General features: G+C 37.8%; 1 protein-coding gene across 1 annotated transcript; it reads left to right on the top strand.

The window, feature by feature from the left end:
* Window positions 1–11649: 11649 nt before the first annotated feature.
* On the top strand, window positions 11650–13581 carry LOC121425347 (neurotensin receptor type 1-like; the record flags this gene model as incomplete). Its single annotated transcript, XM_041621375.1, has 1 exon — window positions 11650–13581. A coding segment is annotated over one exon (1326 nt), but the record flags the coding sequence as incomplete, so codon positions are not given.
* Between the last annotated feature and the right edge of the window lie 3579 nt (window positions 13582–17160).

The raw sequence follows: 17160 nt of genomic DNA, 5'->3' as shown, positions 1-17160 counted from the left end.
CAAGTAACGTAGAATTCTTTGGACAACTTGTCCTTTTTGTTTGGTAATTAAACTGAACTATATAAAATCATCACCATCATCATAATTCATGTGGAAAATATTGTCAGTACCCTCATTATTCTGAATGACAATTTTAGCATTATCACTGACGTATGGGAATTAAATTCTACACTGCAAAAGCACTGGTGTTAATTTAACACCAGCCCGGTATCTATATAGATCGAAAAAAAAACAGGAAAGTGTTGAAACAACACCAGGTTAGAATCAAACCGATGTTGTGCTAACACTGGTTAGTCGTGTTTAAATGACTATTTGGTGTTAGCGTAAAGCCGAAGTGGTGCTGTTTCAACACCCCTCTTTTCGTGGAGAAGGTTTACGGTTCACCATGTGTAACACACCTGTATCCCGTACAGATACCAAGCTGGTGTCAAATTAACACCGGTATTTTTGCAGTGCATGCACCGTGGAGGTAAAGGATCGACAGGTACACTGTTAAAAAACTGTTATATTACAGGAAAAAAAATATTTTGCAGAAAGAAATAATAGAATCATTCTGTAAATTCATAAAACATGAATTTTTCTGCATTTTAACAGAACAGGGGAGCGTTTCATCAATATTTTTGTCCGACAAGTTGTCAGATCTGACATCTTTCCATGATTCTGATTGGCTGGGAGGCATTGTTTCTATGGTAACTGTCGGATAAAATGAGACTTGTCGGATAAAATGTCCGACAAGTCCTTTCATGAAACGCCCCCCAGGTCTGTTAAAAGGGGGAAAAGAGTGTTTTATTCAAGGGAATTTGTTAGATTCCATACACCAAATACCAATTTCTTGTAAGATTACAGGTGTTCTCGAGACTCTGCTGCAGGAACTTCTTTTATTTTAAGGATAAGTTTTCTAACAGTGTAGCGTCCACCTATATATATATACATGACTCATTATTGATATTTTTTAGATGTGTTCTCCTAAGAGTCCTGGTTTAACCCCTTTCCCTTTAATAATCAGAAGTTTGATTGGCCATTGTTTTGTTTTTAGGAATTCCCTTGGAAAGACATAACATTTCAGCTACGATAGAAACTTGAAGACTATCATGTGATCGTCCCCAACCTATCATATTTTTTTTCATTATTTTTTTCCTCTTTCTTTCATTTCTGCATGATGATAGTCCTATTTCGAAGTTGATTACTAGATATACGCCACGAGGAGAAAGGAAAACTGGTTTTAATGGCATAATTGACGTTTTGCCTTTGGTAAGGTATAGCAACAACAAACCAAGATGGTGAAAGGAATAAATGGTAGATGATTTGGTTGCAACTATCTTCGCTTCCAAGAGATTCATCGCGGCGGAGGAAGTGATATGTTGTCCCATCCAATGAAACCAAATAATAATTATTTGTTTTATATTCCATGTCGGAAAACGACCAAAAAGGGGAGCTTTTTTTCTATTTAAAAAAGGACACCTAAACTGAAATTATATGGCTTAATTTATACAAAGCAGCATTTTTATTCTAGACACTTGCCCCATTTTGGCTTTATAAAAGTAATGATAATAACAATGACAGTAATAATAATTATTATGATAATGATGATAAAATATTAATAATGATGATAAATGACAATAATATAGGTTGATAGATCGCAAAAACCTGATCGGTTTTATTGTTGTTGTCTTAAATTGGCGTGTTTTAGTTTTGTTCTAAGTTGTTTACGAATGATGTTTTCCAGATTTCCACAGAAAAACCATTCCATAGTTTTGAGGTTACACAAGCAATTGTTTGATCACCTATATATAGAAATCCTTTCATCTGCACAGTAAAAAACGAAGTTTAAGATTTTGTACAACGCTGTAAAGAACCTTACAGTATTTGTTTGAACGTTTAAACAATCATGTTTTATTTATTGAAGATTAGATATTGAAACTTAAACTTTGTTGCTTAAGATTTAAACACTTGTTTAAACTGTTTAAACAATTACTATAAGGTTCATATGGTAAACAGCATTGTATAATTTTTTTTACAGTGTGCGCAAGTCGCGACCGTGTTGATCTCTCATGTTGCCAAGAGAAGTGCCCCTTACGAGTCACAACCCGTGCAAGGGACCTATCCCTGCCCCCCCCCCCCTGACGAGAAGTTGAAGACCTTTATTTTTTGCTTGTCAATTTTTTTTCTGCTGTGAAATGTCCTTTATATCCTGTTGAGGACTTTTTTTTTGCTTGTCAATTTTTTTTTGCACGAAATCCTTTATTTGTGGTTGAAGACCTTTTTTGTCAATTTTTTGAGGACGATTTTGCCCCCCCCCCTGTGGAAAATCCTAGGTACGCTACTGGACGTCGCTTTATATTTTGTAAAATAATATCAATGAACATTTAAATCCGTTATATTCACAGACCCTGTGCTACTCCGTACCAATAAATTAAGATGAAATTTCTGCTCTGAAATGCATAAACTTGTGCTGAACCCCGTGTATTATTGATATTGATCATGTTGATAGTTTTGTGAACCGTTTTCATACTATGGAAGCTTAAAAGTGCCACCGAGATGTTGAGATAATTATCTTGGGAAGTCGATATCTTGATAGAAAAAGATCAGATGACGAGATCCTGGATCTCATCATGTCGACATCTTTTAGAAGAGATGATGAGATGACAAGATCCCGGATCTCATCATGTCAACATCTTTTAGAAGAGATGATGAGATGACAAGATCCCAGATCTCATCATGTCAACATCTTCTGGAAGAGATGATGAGATGACAAGATCCCGGATCTCATCATGTTGACATCTTTTAGAAGAGATGTTGAGATGACAAGATCCCGGGATCTCGTCATGTCGTCATCTTTTAGTAGAGATGATGAGATGACAAGATCTCGGATCTCGTCATGTCGACATCTTTTAGAAGAAATGGTCAGATGACAAGATCTTCGATCCATGATCCTGTCATCTAATCATCTCTTCTACAAGATGTCAACATGATGAGATCCGGGATCTTGTCATCTCATCATCTCTTCTACAAGATGTCAACATGATGATATCCGGGATCTTGTCATCTCATCATCTCTTCTACAAGATGTCAACATGATGAGATCCGGGATCTTGTCATCTCATCATCTCTTCTACAAGATGTCAACATGATGAGATCCGGGATCTTGTCATCTCATCATCTCTTCTACAAGATGTCAACATGATGAGATCCGGGATCTTGTCATCTCATCATCTCTTCTACAAGATATCAACATGATGAGATCCAGGATCTTGTCATCTCATCATCTCTTCTTAAAGATGTTGACATGATGAGATCCGGGATCTTGTCATCTCATCATCTCTTCTAAAAGATGTCGACATGATGAGATCTGGGATCTCGTCATCTTATCTTTTGCTATCAAGATGTCGACTTCCCGAGATAATTATCTCAACATCTCGGTGGCACTTTTAAGCTTCCATAGTTTTCCCAACCAGTTCCTTCATAGCGTAAGTCGCGGTCAGCTAGTGTGTCTGTTAAATGGAGGACCAACTGTTTCTTATATGGAAATGATACTTTGTCAATATAAAGAATGTCTTGGTCTCCTCGGAGACTATACACACGAAATGAAATATATCAAAATATCGATCTTTCCCGCCATTAGACGAATTTAGCGCCATTTGATGAACGTAACGCGCAAACAATTATTAAACACCATTTGCCTCTCGTTATAACCGCCTACCTGACTGAAAATTGAGTTACTACTCTGACATGAATTACTCATTAATGATGTCATGTCACTCACACTCCAATAAAATCTATTGAGAAAAAAAGTGCAAACATTATTTAGGAGACTTCTCGATTTTTAAAGTAGATGAGCTAATGTAGAGATTCGAAGGGCTTTTTACAAATGTCATGAATTTCCGGTTTGCTCGTAAATAGTTTTTGGAAAAGTGTACAACTGAACGGATTTATGTGACACAGTCATGTTTAGTTTGGGGTATAGTGTAAACATACTTTTTAAGTTATCAGTTCATGTAATTTCCCCTGTTATCGTGTGAAAATAACTTCAAAAACAATACCATATGTCAAGACATAAACGTAATTAATGTTAGCTGATAGATAGAGATGCCTCATAATTGATCAACATATGAAGCGTTTCCAACAAATTGTAATTCGCCTTTATTGTACATTTTTCATAATACGTAAACACAAAAATGATGCGTGATCATAACTGTCGTCATTTACGAATGATAACTGAATCCAAATATTTCCACAGTTGGCATTTAAGTACTCTGGGACGGATCAGAAAACTATGGAATTTGGTCATAAAATTGTGCTGTAAGTGATTTCAATAGGGTTAATCAAGATGGGATCTTTGTCCCCTAAAACACCCTCGAGGAAATACTCATATTTTAGAAAAGTCGTACAGAATAACCTGATTATCTAAGTGAGTATTGGATTTTGAATCAGAAGTATTTTTAAATCTTAAGTTGGGCTTAATTTCACGAAATCACATGCCCGGTCATATGCACAAACTCCTTCCCAAACCCCCTCTCTCCCTTTTTTTCTTGATCTTTCATTCCCCTTTTCCTGTTTATCTCTCTCTCTCTCTTTATCACTGCACCCACGCACACACACAAGCATCCTCACACACACGCACACATCCTCACACGCCCTCTCTTGTGGTCACCTTTAACCCCCTCCCCCTCTCTTCCGTAGATGTGAAACACTAACAACGATAATCAAGTTTCTTAACGAGATCTTGAGAATCTAATGGCAGCTAGTGATTCAATGATCACAAATCCACAATCACAAATAACTTTAAATCCACCTTCTCGACCTTGAGTTTTACCATGATAATGGTCTAACCTTCATCACTTTAAATTGAAATTTCTATTGGTTACATGACATTACATGAAATACTAACAACACGAGGTCGGAGCGCCTCCAACTTCTGGTAACAATATAACATGATATAACAAATGCGTTTTCTTATTTCATGCATCTTTTCTATATTATAACCAGAACATCCTAGATATCATGGACTTCTGCTGGGCCTCCGAATCGTATTTATCCTTCTATTCCTCAGACGTCATCTTTTCTCACGAGTATTACTTGACATTTCTCAAGCGCACCCTGCTAATGCCATCTGTTTGTTAAGATATTGCCATATTTATATCTGACAATCACTCCGGCCATGGCATTAATGTGTCAGCGGTGGGATGTTCGTCAGTGTGGACACGGATACCTTTCCAATATATAAGATCAATTTATCATTCGTTTTCTAACAGAGCCAACGTCCAAACCATTTTTATTTAATCTCTTTCTTAAGAGATCTTACACACCGTCCGGACACCGTCTATCACAAAGTGCAGTATGTTAATCATTAAAATTATAGAGAATTGTAGCCAGTTGGTACAGTCATCAACTTATTCAGGGCCGTCGCCAGGGGGGTGCGGAGGGTGCGAACGCACCCCCCTTCAGAACCAAAAAAAAAATAAAAAAAAAAACAAAAAAACAAAACAAAACAAACAAAAAAAAACCGGAGGGGGGGGTAGGCAGTGGCGTAACTACGGGGGGCATGGGGGGCACGTGCCCCCCCCCATCGGCTGGCAAAAAAAAAATGGGGAAAAGGAGAAAAAGAGGGAAAAAGGAAGAGAAACGTAGTGGGGGAAATAAGAAATTGTTGTTTGTCATAGTGTTATATTATATTATATAACATACGAAGCATTTTTTCACAACTTTATAAAACATTATTTGCTTAGTTGTTTCTTCATTGTTCCTGGTGCTCGCATAGACTTTTTAACGAGATAAACCTGCTGTACTAAAGCCTCCTGTTTTCAAATCAATATACAACAAAATAATATATTTCCTCGCAATTAGAGTTATTATTGTTTTAAGTAGTGATATATTCTTATTTTTCATGACTACTGAAAGTTATTGCCCTATTTTAAGGTCTTAATATAAAACATTTCCTGTCCGTGCTAACGTTCGCATTAGTGGATTGGTGAGATTTTTGCTCTTCATGAACTCCTAAAATCAGTCCTTAAAATGTCAATTTTTCTGATCTGAATATCAAAAATTTTTAACTCGCGCTTCGCGCTCGCATCATTTGGTTAGTGAAATACGTGGGGTCTTAGTGAATTCCTACAAACAAGCCTTGGAATGCCCCTCTTCATGTCTGAATTTCCTAGATTTTCAGCTCGCGCTTCGCGCTCGCAGTATTTCATTAGTGAGATGCGTATAATAATCATGATTACAATGACTTCAAAAAGTGTTCCATGTGTTTAGATGTAATTCTAACAAAATCAGCAAGCACTTGGCACTCGCATTAGATGACTATGGTGAGATATGTATACTCTGACTTAATGGATTCGTAACTATAGTCCTTAAAATATCCATGTTTGTGGTCAATATATACAAAAATTTCAGCTCGCGCTTCGCGCTCGCATCATTTGGTTAGTCAAATACGTAGGGTCTTAGAGAATTCCTACAAACAACCCTTAGAATGCCCCTCTTCAGGTCTTCATTTCCTAAATTTACAGCTCGCGCTTTTGCGCTTGCAGTATTTGATTAGTAAGATGCGTATGATAATCATGATTACATGACTACAAAAGGTGCTTCATGACTGTGTTTAGATGTAATTCTAACAAAATCAGCAAATGATTTCAATAGCACTAGATGACTATGGTGAGATAATTATACTCTTAATGATTCTAAAATATAATCCTTAAAATTTCCTTGTTTAGGGTCAATATATACAAAAATTTTAGCTCGCGCTTCGCGCTCGCATTGTTTGTTTAGCGAGACAGTTAAGTATCATGATTACAAAACAATTCGCTTATAATGTCAATTTTTAGCCGTCAATATCAAAAATGTTCAGCTCGCGCTTCGCGCTCGCATTATTTAATCAGTGAGATACATATCCGTTTGATGGCACTGCATGTCCTTAAAATTTCTCTATTAGGTCAGTATACCTGACAACTGAGCGCGCTTCGCGCGCTCCCTAAGTGACCCGAAATTTTTGCTGGTGCCCCCCCCCCCAATGCCGTGACCCACGGTACGCCACTGGGGGTAGGGATACTTGAGGGCTATATCCATTCTGGCCGGCGGGCTATATAACTGCATGAAATTGAGTTAATACGTTGTTTTTTGTGTTTTTGTGTTTTTTTTCATAAAAAGCACCCCCCCCCCTAGAAAAAAGCTGGTGACGGCCCTGTTATTGGTAGGTCTCTTCAATTTGATTGATTTGTTGATATTTTTACCAATGAAGATAATGAAAATATGAGGTACAACGTAGATAATACCATTGAAGTATGCTCCGATGTCATTGATAGATAATCGTAAAATAAATCGAACTTTCACGCTGTAATATTTCCAAAGACGTCGGGAAAAGTATTTACTTCTGGAGAAAATTGGATAACCACGAAATCCACGTGATTGATTTTGATCTCTGTTCGCTCATTAACAATTCCAAGATGAATTCTATCAAGGGGTTATAGACACACCTCCAGGGAAATCAACTGATATCTCCTTTGATTCAATGGGAAAAAGAAATGAACAGGAGTTTCTCCTGGAATAAGTATGATTGAGTTCTGTGACTCAGTACTCTGAAACTGATGGCATTTTTATATACAGATATGGTGAAAATAAGCAGTCTCATCACATTTCGCTTTCCATCCCACCAAATATATGATTGCGTAAATAGAGAAAAAACAAGCATAAAACTGAAAATTTCATCGAAATCAGATATAAAATATGAAACGAACGATGATTTTGAAATACGATTACTTGTACTAAACAGTGACATTCATGAACATGATGATGTACGAATGAGAAAGGATGACACTCTTTCACTCACTGTTATGACATTTGAAATATTTCAAAATTTCTTCCAGCAAGCTTGTTTTGATTTGGATCGGAAAATAATTTTAATTATGTAAATTATCAGTGTATTTTCGGTAGAGATCTTGATTGATTTAAAAAAAATATTTAACAAATTCAATTTATGAAATGTGAAATTATTCGATCCTTTATTTGCATACTGAGCAGGATGTGCATATACCAATTTGTTAAAATCGGTGAATCGCATTTCACACTCGATATTGATAAAAGATTTCTCAATGTTCTGCTTGTTTGTCTTTAGTTATCAACTGGTTGTTGGGATGAACTTGGTCTTTATAGAAAAACAGTTTCTTAACATTCTTCCCACACCCCATGGCTCATCAATCGCATCAAAGTGACATTCAAAAAGCAATTACTAGAATAGTGGTAGTGTAAACATAATTCAATCGCAGTAATACTGCACTGGAAACACGCAGATGTTTTGATGATGTACTGGCTTAAGGTTACTTTAAATCCTTCAAATATTGCATAATGGGCCTCTCCTCAACGGAATAAATTGAATTTTCAAGCAAAACGGAGTGAACAATCAAGGATGTGTTCGCATGCTAGATATCTAACAATCAACGGATAATAGATGGACTGAATCAGTCAACTAACTACCTCTACCATAAAAACAATTGAATCAACCGAGCACACGTGGTCTACTGAAAGTAAAGGCATGGTCACACCGCCCGGGCGGCGCGTTTCCGTTTTACACCCTGGCGAAGGCATTTTCCGGAAAAGTAGCCAAAAAGCGACTAGTGAAGAGTCTACGTCTACGTTGTAATATCAGCTGGGCGCGCGATCCAAAGTCCGCACCGAAGTTATCCGCAGAACATACCGTACTTGCAGATGCAGCTGAGCTTATATACTTTCCAGGTTCAATACGAATGTTTGCCTTGGTCATTTGCCTTGCCGATTTGCTGATGTCTGTCTTTCTCTCTATCTGTCTATATATCTATCTTTCAAATTCTATCTCTATCTATCATATGTAACTGCAGTATCTATCTAATAATCTTCTCTGTCTCTCTCATTCTTTATCTAACATCTATCTATCTCAAATTCTCTATCTCTCTCTATCTATCCATCCATCTGTCTGTCTTTCTCAATTTCTCTCTCTCTACCTACCTATGTAACTACAGTATGTATCTGTTAATATGTCGCTCTTCTCTCTCATTCTTGATCTATCTGACATCTATCTATCTCTCAAATTCTATCTCTATCTATCTATCTATGTACTGCAGTATCTATCTATCTAATAATCTTCTCTGTCTCTCTCATTCTTTATCTAACATCTATCTATCTCAAATTCTCTATCTCTCTATCCATCTATCTATCCATCTGTCTGTCTTTCTCTATTTCTCTCTATCTATTTTTTTACTATAGTATCTATCTATCTGTTAATAATCTCTGTCTCTTTCATTCTTTAATTATCTATTTAATATCTCTCTCTCTCTATCTATCTATCTATCCATCTGTCTGTCTTTCTCTTATTCTCTCTATCTATTTATCTATCTATTTTTTCACTTATCTATCTGTTAATATTCTTTGTCTCTCTCCCTCTTTATCTATCTAACATCTATCTCTCCTCTATCTATCCATCTGTCTGTCTTTCTCTATTTCTCTCTATCTATCTATATATCTATCTGTCTATCTGTTAATTTGTCTATCTTCTCTGTCTCTCTCATTCTTTATCTATCTAACATCTATCTGTCTCTCAATTTCTCTATCTTTCTCCTTCTCTAGCATCTGTCTGTCTTTTTTTCTCTCTTTATCTTTGTCCGTCCATATTTCTATCTACATCTCTCTCTCTTTCTATCTATCTATCTATCTATCTATCCTCTCTCTCTCTCCCCCTCTCCCTCTATATATCGACCTCTCTGTTTCTCCCCCCTCTCTCTTTATCTATCCATCCATCTCTCCCTCACTCTCCATCCACCTCTCTCTCTCTATTTCTATCAACCAGCGACGTGTGTAGACTCTTCACTAGTCGCTTTTTGGCTACTTTTCCGGAAAATGCCTTCGCCAGGGTGTAAAACGGAAAGGCGCGCCCGAGCGTTGTTGGAGCGGTCGTGGAGCGGTAGTGAAAGAGGGCCGAATTTTGCTCACAAAATTGGGGAAAAAAATCGAAAACATAAATCGAAAACAAAAAACAATCGAAATCGAAAATGGTGAACGGTAGCTAGCGGTGATGATTTTTTCTCTCCGCTCCACGACCGCTCCAATAACGCTCGGGCGGTGTGACCACGCCTTTATATAATTCAGAGGCAGCGGAACGTACTTGCGTTTTGGAGGGGGCCAAGCTAAAAAGGCACTTTTATGTCAAAATCGGCAATTACGTGCAAACGGATGTTTTTACCATGAGATTGTCATTTACGTTGGTAATTGTGTGTTTTCTAGTGATTCAGTTGAGCAAAGTCTTTCAGATGCGTCGATTATGGGGGGGGGGGGGGCGATCGCCACACCAATGAAAATATTGGGGGGGGCAAACATATCGTTTTGCCCCCCCCCCAATAATTCTGCATGTGCTAAAAATAAAATAAGATTGTAATGTTACACAGAAATCAGCAAGCGAGACTAAAAACACAACTCTTTCTTCGTCTAAAATCGTGCTCAAAATGTCCACTTTTCAGATTGGAATATCAAAAAATTTCAGCTCGCGCTTCGCGCTCGCATTATTTCTGTAACAAAACCCATACTTTCCATGATTAAATAGGTGAATACGGTCCCGTTTTCAGTTCTAAACCTCAAAAGAACTCCCACTTCGATTTGCAATAATCTTTTGTTGGATATATATATCTTGTTCTTTATCAAAAACCTCTATTAAACTCATTTTGTTTTCAGATCGAAATATCAAAATTTTCAGCTCGCGCTTCGCGCTCGCATTAATCTGCTGGTGAGATATGTATGTATATATATATATATATATGTGTGTGTGTGTGTGTGTGTATATATATACATATATATATATGTACACATTATATATAGGCATATGTGTGTGTGTGAGTTTGTTTTGTGTGATCGAGCGCCTTTGGAAAATTGATTTATGATTTCCCCCCCCAATCTGAAAAATGGATCGACGCCCCTGAAGTTTTTTAAAGTGATTTTCGATATCGATTTATTCAAACTTGAAAATTTGACATTCTAAGCAATTTTGTAACCAGGAACAAAATGAGTACCTCACTAAACAATTTTTGGTGCAAGCGCGAGCCAAAAATTTTATGATTTTCTAACCTAAAAATGTATTATGTTGTTTTACTGTTAAAAAAGGTATTTCATTTTGAAAAAGGGTATATTTCATAAAAACAGACCTTTTCCATTGAAGGGCATTTTTCCTACCGAGAATGACGGGGGGGGGGCAAGTGCCCTCTGCCCCCCCCCCCCCGTCCCCTGATTCAAATTTAGTAAAATGAATGGCTTATAGAATGCATTTGTGAACAATGGACACAACTTACTGTCTGACAAAAATCTAAATTTTTTCTCTTTTCCCATTTTACTATCATCATGGGCCTAAATACTGACTTAAATCGATATTTCAGTTCTTTAACAGAATTGGCCAAAAACCTTTGCGTTTGTTCATGTGTCTGACAATTTATTTTATCTATTTTCGTATCCATTTATTCATTCTTTTTTCCTGTTTGGGGGAGGTGATTATCACTTGTGTCATTATTTTCCCCAATAATTTAAGTCGGAAAAATATTTTAGCAAAACATGGGTGATTTTGATCAAATCTTTTGAAGAGTGTGTCACTGTTACCTGTTCACATATTCATGATAATTCTTATAATTATTTCTCATATTGCTGTATCCTTCTGCTGCAGGTTACTTCGTACCATTCAGCGAGAACCTGGCCGCCAACGCCTCCATCCTCACCCTACTCGCCATCGCCGTAGAACGTTATTACGTCATCTGCACCCCTTTCGAGGCCCACTACATCTGCACTCCTCGGCGGACCTTGGTGATTTGTTTCGTTGTATGGATCTTCTCTGCTTTGGTGAACATTCCTTTGTTGATGACTATTATCTATGTACCTGATTGTGTGCATGAAGGTGAACTCCAATACTTCTGCGCTCCTTTGATTGATGAACGTTGGGAAAGGATATACGAGACAGTTACCACCGTTCTATTCTTTATCCTTCCCTTGTTTTTCCTCTCCTGCATCTATTACATCATTGCCAACAGTCTCCGGGAACATAATTATATGATGGCGAACATTCGAAACAATCAGTCAGAGAGCGGGAGTGTTCGAACGACAGGAAGAGATGGGTCGATGAAATTAGAGCAAAGCGATGCACCGGCGAAGAAACGCGAAACTATCAACATGATCAAAGGCAGGAACTGTTTCCGAGGGCTCTGTCAAATGCTAAGCCGCAATTGTTTATCTCGCCAGGTTCAACGGACGACAAAGGGTGGTGGTGATCAGGAGCGCCATGAAGACAACCCTCAGGAAAGGCTAACAGACCTGCATATCATCGCCGAACAGGAAAATCCTTCTCGAGAAGATGAGGTTATGATATCTGCGCTTCGCAGTCGGGATGCCGATAGCGGGAGCCGAAGCGCAAAGTCGCCACCTCTTAAACGCCAAGACACGCCAAGCACCTGGAAGCAGAAATCGCTGAAAGACAAACCGGCCCATACCATCTATGGAAACAAGATCCAGCGTCATCACACATCAACGTCAATGACCTCCCGCTCAAGCAGAAACTCCGATCCGAGAAGCTCCACGAAAAGGTCGTCGATGACGTCCGCAAGTACTGCAAGTGCGGTCACCCGCCGAAGTCATCAGCGTGTGATCTTGATGCTCGCTAACGTAGTAATGGTATTTTTTGTCTGCTGGATGCCATACCGTGTACTCAACCTCTGGGGTATCTATAGCACCGAAGAAGAGCATAACCGTCTGACCTCACAGCAGATTCTCGCACTCGTTACTGTCTGCCGAGTTCTTGTCTACATGAACTCGGCTATCAACCCCATCCTCTACAACATCATATCGACCAAATTTCGTGCTGCCTTCAAGTCTGTTCTCCCCTGCGCATCGCTTCGTGGAAGAAGACGCTCCATGTCTAGTCGGTCCTTGTCAAGTACATCGAGTTTCCGCTTCACCAAAAAGTCTGTTGATCATGCATGCTGAAGAAATACATTGTGAAGCTAAATCCACAGGCTCATACTTCTGGCTGAAGATGGTATGTTGTGAACTTTTTGTCCACGCACGTGTACTGTTTAGAAGTTTGTCTCCGCCGCGTCTTGTGAAAGTATACTGTGCCATAAATGCAAAAACATGCATCAGGGAACAGTGCAATCACCTTTTTTTAATGAGGATAAAATAGTACCCTAATTTTCTCCCGAAACATATATCATAGAATGAGGTATAGGTAGATCTTCTTGGAAGTTTGTTTTATGAAGATGTGTCTCGAGCTGTGTTTAATTGTTGTTCCAACTACAGGAAAGAAAAGTGATTCCTATTTAGTCCGATCTGCTCTGAATTGTCTTATTGCCTTACCTCTTACAGCCCTGTGGAGACTCGTTTACCCTGGTAACGAATATCGTTATCATGGTCAAAAGTAGGTAGTAAAGATCGAAATAAAACAACAATAGCTCTATGGATACTTATATAAATATATATATATATATACATGCCAGTGATCTGAAGTCTAGTGAAGTTATTATTAAACAACAAACCTCTGGTATATTTGATTATCAATTGTTCAGACTACAATCCTAATCTGTTCATGGAATGTTTATTTTTTTTTAAATCAGGCGAATAAGGCTTCCCTCACTTAAGAAAATAGTTCGATGTCCACAAGTTTCAAATGCACTCATACCATGTTTACTAGGCAGAAACCAAAATGTTTGTAAATACTGTATATAAAATAGAAGTGGATGGGAGCAACATATTTCTTGTGAATTAAAACATTAGAAGTCACCAAGAAAGTGGAGTGTTGGGGAATAAATGCAGATTGAGACAATATCACCGTAGAGAGGGGAAGGTATAAATATTTATCCTTCTAGATTGCTCTTCAATATCAAGAAATACATTATCTTAAGTTAACCTGTGTAAAATTGTGTAGTCTCATTGTTAATAATGTTACGCAGATTTAACCATGTTATTGCAGATAAGAACAAGTTTTCAACATGTATGTACTAATTGTTAACGATATTCCTTACAGCAGCATCAATAAGGGCAAAAAAGACTTCTCCTGTGCATACAAATACTCTGGTGGGAACTGGGGACACCAATTAATTTAGTAGTCTTTTAATCTAAACATTAAAAAGAATGTACCTTACATGTTTTGGTGAATTTAGTGGCTTTGAACAGCCCCTTTGAACCATATTTTTCCAAATTACCCTCTCCCTTGTGACATGTGTGGAGGATCGTTCAAATATCACTTCTCCTTTCACAATTAATTCTCCTACTCCTGCTGTTACTACTTCTACACTACTACTACTACTACTACCACTACCACTACTACTACTACTACTACTATTATTATTACTACTACTACTACTAATTCTACTACTACTTCTTCTACTACTATTACTACTACAACAACTACTACTACTACTACTACTACTACTACTACTACTACTGCTACTGTATACTACTACTACTACTACTACTACTGTATACTACTACTACTACTACTTTATGATAATCCACATCTGTTAAATAACATCCATAGGCGCAGGCTCAACCAATAAGTTAATCACTACATATCTGCCGAAATAAGTGAGTTTTGAGAGACGGTTTAAAGAGTTCTATGCTGACAATGTCACGAAATGAAGAAGGGAGGGAGTTCCAAAGGCGTGGAGCAATGAAAGAAAAGGCACGGTCGTTTTCTCTCGTTTTTATACTTATATCAATACTCTTCCTACCACTTCCTACAAATACCATTATTACTGAGATCACCAACATCTCTCTTGGTAAATACTTTTACATCTACCTCGACTAATTATACTACAAACTACTTCCACTACTCCTACCACTATTACTATTCTTCTACTACTACTACTACTACTACTACTTTTAAACTACTACCACTATTAGTGCCACTGCTACTCCTACAATTATCACTATTTTACTACTACTACTACTCGCGGCAGTATAGAAAAAAATATATCAACTACTTCTACAACGTGGAGCGTTGTGGCCCAGTGGATTAGTCTACGGACTTTGAAAGAGAGGGTCGTGGGTTCGAATCCCAGCCATGGCGTAATTTCCTTCAGCAAGAAACTGATCCACAATGTGCTGCACTCAACCCAGGTGAGGTACTTCCGGTAGGAAGTAATTCCTTAAGAAGCTGTGTGCGCTCTGAACGCCTAGCTTAGCCGGGTAATATAGGAGCACCTTGAGCACCTAAGAAGGTGGATATGTGGGCAATATAGATACCCTATATTATCATTATTATTATTACTACTACTACAAACTACTACCACTACTAGTGCCACTACTACTCCTACCACTATTACTATTCTATTACTACTACTACTCTTAACCTACTACTACTACTACTACTACTACTACTACTACTACTACTACTACTACTACTTCTACCACTTAAACTACTACAACTAATATATCAACTACTACTACTACTACCACACTAATGCTATTACTACTACTACTACTACTGCTTCTGCTACTACTACTACTACTACTACTACTACTACTACTATCACTACTTCTACTACTACAGCTTATACAATGACTACTACCTCAACCAATAGATCTACTACAAGTTCAAGAATGAAAAAGAAATCTAGATCGGCTGTGAATAGTGACCAGTCGAATATTGAATTCATTTTCAATCTTAACTTTCAACTCTTAAAAGATTTATTTTCAAATGGTTTAGATTTACCTTTAAATCCGAAAGATTTACATCTAAATCGAATATTTAGCTACTATTCACAGCCTATCTGGATTATTATAATTCCTTTACTCACAATTTAGAGTTTATTTTTACTATACTGCCGCTATTATTGATAACAAGTGGAATGCCTCTGGCCGTCTCACCTGCATCACGCGGTTCAATATAGCAGCAGTGCTCACTTTGAATACTACTCTAACTCGCACAAGATGTTCAGTGATACATGGTTACTCTTATTTCCCTTTTTTATGAACTAGACCAATAAACTTACAGATATGATGGTTATTCAACAAAAAACCCCAACATGGCCAAAGTTCATTAACCTTACATGACCTTTGACCTTGATCATGTGACCTGAAACTCGAACAGGATGTTCAGTGATACTTGATTACTCTAATGTCCAAGTTTAATGAACTAGACCAACAAACTTTCAAAGTTATGATGGTAATTCAACAGATACCCCCGATTCGGCCAAAGTTCATTGACCTTTGACCTTAATCATGAGACCTGAAACGCGCACAGGATGTTCTGTGATACTTGATTACTATTATGTCCAAGTTTCATGAATCAGATCCATAAACTTTCAAAGTTATGATGGGAATTCAACAGATATCCCCAATTCGGCCAAAGTTCATTGACCCTAAATGACCTTTGACCTTGGTCATGTGACGTGAAACTCATGCAGGATGTTCAGTGATACTTGATTAACCTTATGTCCAAGTTTCATGAACTAGGTCCATATATTTTCAAAGTTATGATGGGAATTCAACAGATATCCCCAATTCGGCCAAAGTTCATTGACCCTAAATGACCTTTGACCTTGGTCATGTGACGTGAAACTCATGCAGGATGTTCAGTGATACTTGATTAACCTTATGTCCAAGTTTCATGAACTAGGTCCATATATTTTCTAAGTTATGATGACATTTCAAAAACTTAACCTCAGGTTAAGATTTCGATGTTGATTCCTCCAACATGGTCTAAGTTCATTGACCCTAAATGACCTTTGACCTTGGTCATGTGACATGAAACTCTGATAGGATGTTCAGTAATACTTGATTAACCTTATGGCCAAGTTTCATGAACTAGGTCCATATACTTTCTAAGTTATGACATCATTTCAAAAACTTAACCTCAGGTTAAGATTTGATGTTGACGCCGCCGCCGCCGCCGCCGTCGCCGCCGCCGTCGCCGCCGCCGTCGCCGTCGGAAAAGCGGCGCCTATAGTCTCACTTTGCTTCGCAGGTGAGACAAAAATAACAATGATTAGAAGAAAGAAAATTATTTCTCTGACTCTTTGCAAACCCTTTTTCACCCTGTATACCCACTTATACCCTGTTTGAAGCTAAATCTGAAAGTACAGCGGACTTCAAACTTGCCTCCGTGAAGATATTAAATAAGTGAAGGGGGGGGGGGGGACAAGAAAAATGAAAATGAGAGGAATTATAAAA

Source organism: Lytechinus variegatus, chromosome 12, assembly GCF_018143015.1.
Source record: "Lytechinus variegatus isolate NC3 chromosome 12, Lvar_3.0, whole genome shotgun sequence".
NCBI classification, from domain to species: Eukaryota; Metazoa; Echinodermata; class Echinoidea; order Temnopleuroida; family Toxopneustidae; genus Lytechinus; species Lytechinus variegatus.
Note: the sequence above shows the minus strand (reverse complement) of the source record. Positions and strands in the feature narration are given on the sequence as shown.